The sequence below is a fragment of the Dipodomys merriami genome, unplaced genomic scaffold, assembly GCF_024711535.1.
Source record: "Dipodomys merriami isolate MVZ:Mamm:240054 unplaced genomic scaffold, mDipMer1.0.p SCAF_2, whole genome shotgun sequence".
NCBI classification, from domain to species: Eukaryota; Metazoa; Chordata; class Mammalia; order Rodentia; family Heteromyidae; genus Dipodomys; species Dipodomys merriami.
In genome coordinates this window covers 112,406,012-112,414,506 of record NW_027203381.1, presented here as the reverse complement: position 1 = coordinate 112,414,506, position 8,495 = coordinate 112,406,012, and the positions used below count along the sequence as shown (strand labels likewise).

General features: G+C 34.1%; 1 protein-coding gene across 1 annotated transcript; it reads left to right on the top strand.

Moving 5' to 3' along the window:
- The first annotated feature begins 4,720 nt into the window (after positions 1 to 4,720).
- LOC138831753 (keratin-associated protein 19-9b-like) lies at positions 4,721 to 4,894 on the top strand. Its single transcript, XM_070028788.1, has one exon. The coding sequence runs from the start codon at positions 4,721 to 4,723 to the stop codon at positions 4,892 to 4,894; it is 174 nt and encodes a 57-aa protein (XP_069884889.1).
- Positions 4,895 to 8,495: the final 3,601 nt, after the last annotated feature.

Here is an 8,495-nt window from a genome sequence, read left to right as displayed (position 1 = left end):
GGTCTCTTGAAACCTTGATTTCAGACATCTACCTTTCAGAACTGTTGTTCTTAGATACACTGTGTGTGTGTGTGTGTGTGTGTGTGTGTGTGTGTGTGTGTGTGTGTGTGTGTGTGTAATTTTCAGCTAGCTAATTTGGGATTGTATTATAAAAGCATTATGAATGTTAACATATTGTCTAAGCTTTTTATCCTATATTGTCCAGCATTTCTGGAGATTAAAACATTCTAGCATATGTTAGATAATCTTTGAGATACAACCTTTGGCTTTCATGCTATTTAAAAGTTTAGGAGTTCATTATGAGTCAATAATCCTGTTTGTTTTTCAAATTCTGATTGAATAGTGGTTTTGATTTTTACTTTTGACTTGCCTGGAAGTCTGTTCCGGAGAAAGACGATTACTTAAAGTGTAATATTCACTATTGAGTTCCACCCCAAAGTCTAAACCCACTGGGTCAACAAAATGCATGAGTATTTGTGGTGCTATGGTACTGGAGTTATTTTCATAGGTACATTATCAGCAATATGTTTCATCCATTGAAAGAAAAGGATTACTGTGGAACAATGCTTTTTATGATAAATAAAAGTAGGAAATCCCAGAGAAAGAATCCACTCTTATTCCAGCTAAAGCAGCCTCCTTAATGAATTCTATAGCAAGAATTTTTCAGCAAACTGCAGCTAAGGAAACTAATGTTTTCATCCAAATGAAAAGAAATTTAAAGTAATTTTTCTGAGTCCCTGTGATATAGAAAGTACCTATTATGGTGTTTTCGCATGCTGGTAAAAAATGACAAAATAGAAAACATACCATCTATATAAAGGAAACCTAATAGTCCTTTTGGTGCTATGGTTTGAATTTGAGTAGTGTTTATAAGTTGGTTGCGCATAGTACATTTCTCATTTTTGAGAAATATAATTAAATGACAATTTTCTATGTCACTTAAAGATTTCCAAGTACAAATAATTGGCCTATTGTGTGGGATCATAATAAATGATATAGAAAATTAATAGGAAAATTGGTGAAACAAATGTGAATGAAAGATGCAAGACTGCATAACATACAGAAAGAAGTTTTCATTTACATTTGAGGGAATAAATACAAATAAAGAGTGACACCATAGCTTTGTCATCATAATGAGAAAGTGAATGAAGACCCATGGAAGAATAAAAAATTTAAAAAATAAACCTCTGTTAGAGAAAACATATTCCATTAGTAGCATTGTTTAGGGAACCCATGCATAATTTAATTTTCTCATTTGAAATTACTTGTTTGTATATGTTAATCTATGAAATGTTACAGCCAAATGCACACTTATTTTAAATAGAAGGTAACTATAACCAAAAAGTACTTGAAAATGACATAAATGTAAGAAATGAGAGGAATGATTTACCAACAGATGAACCCCCTTTACTTCTACTTTAAACAGAGATAATTGCAAATATGCCTTTAAACATAGGGAGATAATTATTGAACAGTAATGCTGACCCTATGAAATCATCATTGACTAAATTCAAAGAACTGTCTCCATGAATGTCTGTAACAACACTTAAATAGGTATGTGTTCATGTTACTTCTTTTTACCAATGATGCATTTTCAAAGAGAACAACACTCATGCCGTGGCTTTCCATAGCCTTTATTGGTGAGCCTACCAGTCCAGACAAAGATGATGACATATGTATTTTTCCTCTAGTTTTTTGACTTTGGTTTCTGAAGTTTGACTTCCTCGTGCCTTGAGGAGGCATTACTGTTTCAGGGTTTCAGTTTCGGGGGTTCCTCTCAGCTTACTGAGTGCTTGACTTGATAGCTTCTGTTATTTTGAGAAAGAATTAGCTGTTATTTCTTCTGTGCCTTTATGCTTTCTTCTACTCCTGGGACTCTAAGTGCAAGTGTATTAAACTTGGCTCCTGCTCTCAGATCTTGGGTACTTTCTTCTGCTTCTTCAATCATTTTTTATTTGTTTTAGATTTGTAAGATTGGTATTATTCTTTCTCCAAGTTCTTGGCTGTTTTCCTCAGATACATTGAACCAAATTTTTTCCAATAAAGACATTCCTCATCTTTTCTCCAACAAACAGAAAAGAGCTTTGTCTATTTGATGAAGAAATAGATGGCTGAAAAATTCTGCAACAACTGAATTTTTAAAAATGTCTTCATCTTTTACATAAAACAAAATGTTGGTAGGTTATCAGGGATTTACCTTAAAAATAATACAATGGAAGCTGGGCACTGGTGGCTCATGTCTATAATCCTAATCCTAGTGACTCAGGAGGTTGAGGATTGTGCTTTAAAGCCAGTCCTGGGAGGAAAGTCCTAGAGGCTTTTTTTTTGTCAGTTTGGGGGTGAACTCTGGGCCTGGGTGCTGTCCCTCAGCTCTTCAGCTGAAGACAAGCACTCTACACCTTGAGCCACAGCATCATTTCCAGATTAATGGTGGTTATTGGAGATAAGAGTCTTATGGACTTTCCAACCCAGGCTGGCTTTAAACCCGGATCCTCAGATCCCAACCTCCTGAATATCTAGGATTACAGGCATGAGCCCACAGACTCTTATCTACTGAAAATCTGGAAGTGGAGCTGTAGCTTAAGTGCTAGAGCACCAGTTTTGAGCAAAGAAAGCTCAGGTATCAGGTACAGCACTCAGGCCCTGAAATCATGCCCTAGGACCTGCACACACACACACACACACACACACACACACACACACACACACACACACACACACACACACACAAATAATAATAATAATAATACAATAGAGAGATAATAATAATACTATGGAGAGGAAATGCATACATATACATAAAACATAATGTACATATATATAATATGTAATTCTCATTGGTTAGTAGTGTTTAGAAATGATAGTTATTTTTAATATGTCCTTTCCCTCTCTCTCTCTCTCTCTCTCTCTCTCTATATATATATATATATGTACATACATATATACATAATTTTGGTAGTAAGAACCTTTGAATAAATATAATGTTTAATTTTGTGGAAAGGTAAGTGTTCAAACTAAAAAAGAATGCAGAGAGATAAATTACTACACCTTGCAAAAAATTTCAACTTTAGCTAGTTCAATATAAACATAATCAAAATGGTAACTTCATATCTACTGCCAAGAAAAAGAAAGGAAATGGCAACAGAGGACAATATTAGATGTTATGATTTCATTTTGAACTACATGCTAAGCATATATTACATTTCAAAAGGAAAAGTTACAATTATTTTTCTACATATCATAGAAAATTTTGAGTGGATGAATGGCATACAAATAAACCTGAGTTTAGGAAAAAGGAATTGGAAACCAGAAAAAAAATAGTATTTTAGCAATCTTGGCATGTGCCATAAAAATCCAGCTCTGATTCTTTGCACAGGTTTAGATACCTAAATAAAAGGAGATGTTTAAAGGTGTAGATATCTAGGATGTCAAGTTAACTGATATCCCAGGGATAAAAGGAAAATAAGGAGAGTCCACGTGGTCAAGAACCTTGAAAAAAGCTGTGCCAGAAAGATAAAAACAGACACACACACCTAAATAGAGATGAAGAGAAGCTGGAGCCCAGACTAGTCACTCTTATTGCTAGCTTGACTCTAGAATGAATTTATCCTGTACTCTTTAGCTGATCAGTGTTCTTAGATACTTTTAAACTATAGTTTTATAGTTATCAGGAATCATATCAAAAGAAGGATTTTGTTTCCCAGTTGAGAATTTCTTAATTTCAGAATCAAAATAACATGCCTAACCTGGATTTAACAAAACAAAACAACAAAAAGCCTTTCAAATTGTTTTCTTTGTACATTTTTGTTACTTTTGATTTCTTCTTTGAAAAACTAATTTTGCTAAATTCTAGTTTTATTCATCTCATCCGAATGATTATAAACTGAGTAACTGTTTTGAGCAGTCAACTTCTCCATAGATATGAAAATGTATACACCTTACACAGAAACTTAAATCTTATTTATCAGAAATAAAAGTAAATGGAAATCTTAGGAAGTGATTGTGGTTTTTATAATGTCATCTATGTTGATTTCTTTTGTCTAGCCAACTGAAGTCATATAAAGGTCTTTGAATGGACTTATCTATGAGGTAGTTGTATTAAAAGTTATATATAGGTGTATATTTAGATTTGAAAATGTATTACATATATGAAGATGCCAAGAAATTTTCCCCTAATACATAAAAGCAAGGATGCAAAACTAAACAATTTTCAATTAATGATATCAACATGTTCTTATATTTTGAAAGTAAAAATGGCCATCCGACATTTTCATAAATCATTACATTACTTTATTGACATACAGGGATGAATAAAATATTGGATTTATTGAGAAAAACAGTTATAGGAAATGATTAGAAGCCTCATACTGTGTGAATTAGGGAACCTAAATTTTGAGATTTGAATTTTAAAATGTATTCTATATTATTTAATACAAGAAAATAAAACCTGCTACTGAAATTGGTTCTGGAACTTAAAATTGAAATGTTTTTTTTTTAACTTGATGGAAAATACTTGTCATGAGTGTTTCAACCCATCTAATAAGTTAGGGATAAATGATACTGTTTTTCTCCAAAGGTGGCTGTTCAAAGAATTGACCCTCCTTTGTTGTGGCTTGCCACACCCCAGCTGGGGAAGTATAAAAGTCCAGGTGCACATGGTGACATTCATTCTCAAGAACCTCACCTTCAACAGCAAACCCAATCTTCACCTCCTGACACAATGAGCTACTACTACGGCAACTACTATGGTGGCCTTGGCTATGGCCTTGGTGGCTTTGGTGGCCTGGGCTATGGCTATGGTTCCAGCTACGGCCTTGGGGGCTATGGTGGTTATGGATATGGCTACTACCGCCCCTCTTTCTATGGCAGATACTGGTCCTCTGGATTTTACTGAAAAGAAAATTCATTATATTGGAACTCAGAATATTTACCTATTTTTCCTCATCAAACATTTTAATTCTTTGAAAAAGTTACCATGGTATAATGGAGCTTTTTCAATCAGTAGATTTTTCTATCTCTAAGAACGTAAAAGCCAACATGAAAAATCTCCTGAACTGTGACTTTTACAATGTCTGTAATAATTATAAACTTGCATTTTAATAAAATTTCTTAATAAGCATTAAATCTCAAGCGTTATTTTTTCAAGTGTTTTCTTTTTCCATGAAAATCTTAAATAACTTTCATATTCCAGGAATTCCATTAAAATTTATTTCATGAATAAACATAAGGTGTTTCATTTAAGTTTTCTAAAAAACTTTAGTAGGATTTTGTATTGAAAAGTTTTTTTTCTTGGATATGCTTCAAAAATCATTTTTCCTTAGAAATGATTCTCATGATTAATAAGACCATGCAATATGTTCTGGTGATTTTCTTTTTCTAAATGGATGGATTCCTTTTCAATCGAATCGTATAGATGGGAATAGAAGCAGATATTTCCCAGGAAAATCATGCATTTGATTACACTATTAAATTGATGGAACATCTGTATTGTCTTTCATATATAAAGTTACTAAGACTGCCAACAATGCGAGTTCTGGTACTCTCCACTCATCCCCATGTACACTGCGGTTTTTCTGAGCTTAACAGGGAGCAGTTCCCTTGACTTGGACTCCATTATTCTATATATTTTAGGATCACCTTCTTTCTTATACAATTTGACTGTGGATAAACTTCTTGCTTTTTTTTTTCTTTTTTCTTTTTTTGGTGGGTGGAGTGTAGTTGTGGAGATGGGAGGGCAGGCATGATAGGGGAAAAACAAAGGAGGAGGCAACAATGCTTTATAAGAAATATACTTATTACCTTGCTCATGTAATTGTAACCCCTCTGTATGGTATTTTCACAATTAAAAAAAAATTAAAAATTTTCTAGTTATTGTCCTTTTTTTTTTCATCCCTGGGGCTGAACTTTGGGCCTGGGCACTCCTTAGCTCTTTAGCTCAAGGCTAGCACCCTACCACTTGAGCCACAGCACCACTTCCGGCTTTTTTTCTGCTTACATGCTGCTGTGCAGTCGAACCCAGGGTCTCATGCATTCGAGGCAAGCACTCTACACTAAGCCAACTTCTCAGCCCTATTGTCCTTTCTTTATAAATAGAGCCTGGGAATTCATCTATTATTCTTAGTAATCTTATCATTATACAGATCTCCAACCAACGTGCACCTCAAACAATTATTCTAAAATTCCTTATTGCAATAACATTTCTTTGCCACAAAGAAATAGGATAACATTCAAGACACATCAATTTTTCAACCTAACTTAGAGCCCTGCCGTTCCTTTCTTAGATCCTGCACTCCCCAATTTAATTAGTTAAATTCTTCCTGCACCAGACTAATAGGATCATTGAGACTATAACTAGCTTAGTCTTGCCTCTGATTGTTAGTCAAAGATGTTGTGTCATCTAGTGTTTACTTTTATCTTTGCTATTTTGTTGTTTGTATATATCTTTCCTTTGAAAAAGCATTTTCTTTCTTTAAGTAGTTGTGCAAAAGAGGTGCAATTTAACAAAGCAGTTTACGCATGCAATGCATCTTGATTGGTTTCACCCCTTCAACATCCTCACTTCCTTCATCCCAACCTTTTCCTTACTTATCTGAAATTTGTTGTATATACAATGAATTCTTGGCAGCATTTTCCCTCCTTTTCCTGTCTTGGATGTAACCCATTTCACAGTGATGATTTTGTTGGGTTTGAACCTAATCTTTTTAAAAGATTATACTATTTGAACTTTCCACATATCCTTGTAATGCCACCTCCTTCAGAATTCTCCGTGTGAGTAAACCTGGCACTGACATCTTTAGGTCCTTTAAATTGCTTTACAAATAGAGAACACTACTCTCATCTTGCCTTTGTCTTGTAATTTTGTTACCCTTGCCCTGTTCAGATGCCCTGAAAATTCTGGTCATCCCTACACAAGACCACTTGAAAGCAGACTTTCTAAGACCATTAAGACCAGTGACTATTTCTGTCTGTCTGTCTGTCTGTCTGTCTGTCTGTCTGTCTGTCTGTCTGTCTCTCTCTCTCTCTCTCTTGCTCTAATTTTTCCATGGAGGACTTAAAATAACTTCAGGTATTTAAAAATTTTTAATTGCATTCTAGGAATGCAATTAAAATTTATTTCATAAGTAAGTTTATCTCTTCTTGTAATCTTTTTTGGTATGAAACTTAAAATTTGGATTTTTCTTCTAACTTCTCCAGGATCTATGGAAAACACAGTTTAATAGAGAACTACTTTGCATTTCTTCTGTACTTAAAACAGGAAGCAAGAAATCAAAAAATCAATTATTTTCCTGGGACCTAGCATGGAAATAAGTTCGACAACATACCAGAAGATAAATGTAGATTAATGTAAAAATGACAGAATAGCAGTTGGCATGACAAGAGAGCATCTATATTTTCAGAAGCTATATTTTCAAAAACTCTAACAGGCTTTCTGTAAAGATTTGTTAAATGCCATTATATATTTTTTCCAACAAAGGGAGAGTGAAAGAAATTCTTAGGAGTAAACAGAGTCGTCTCCATAATCACTGAGGTCAACACTCAAGAGGAAAAGAATTTACCTGAGCTTTATCAAGAGCCATGAGGAAAGTAAGTGTTCTCGGTCTAGCCTCTCTCTAGCCTTCCCATCTCTCCAGATAGATGACTTTTGGCTTTTCAATTCTTCTGCAAATATTGTCTTTCACTCCAAGGTATACCAGAACTATGTAAGGAAAGAAATTCTTGGGAGTACAACGCTACTTACCTAAGTCATTGAAAATAATCTTCTAGGAGACTTATAGAAATGGTGTCACTGTGGATTGAAAGATGTTCTCTAAAAAGACATGTTGAATTTCTAAACCAAGTGGCTACAAAGTTGAGTTAATATGGAAACAGAGTTTGTGTAGAGGTAGTCAATGAAAGATGAAAGCATACTAGATTAAGGTAGGCCTTAATCTAAATGGTATCTCCTGGAGAGAAAGGCACACACCACTACAACAACAAAAGCAACACAGACACACAAAGCCACAGACATACAGGTAGACATAAAGGTACACTCACATTCACACACACACAGAGGCTAGCTATGTAATAAATAAGATAGAGTTAATAAAGATGAAGTTCCAGTCTAAAAATGCCAAGGATTCTCAGTATGGTGCAACTACATATAGGACTTTCACCCTTTAAGAGTTTGAAAATATATTTTTGTTGTTATAGAACCCAGTTTGTAATAATTGGTTATAGTAACCCTAGAGCAAAACTAAATAGTAGACATATTGTATGAATAGTTGGAAAGTTTATATACACTTTCTTTATAAGCTAGAGATTAAATGAGAGAACTTGTGTACAAAGGCAAATGAAGATTGGATTTTTGTAAGCCAAGTTCAGTCTTTAATTTTTGGATTAATGTTAATCATTTGTAAATTAAAGAGAAGCAAGAAACATACAGAAGGCATGGTACTTTAAGTAGGTTAAATTGGAAAACATGGAAAAATGAGGATGATATGATTGGAATGGCACAA

Bases quoted from the DNA above. Each gene is read 5' to 3' on its own strand.
- LOC138831753 (XM_070028788.1), top strand. From the start codon at position 4,721: ATGAGCTACTACTACGGCAACTACTATGGTGGCCTTGGCTATGGCCTT.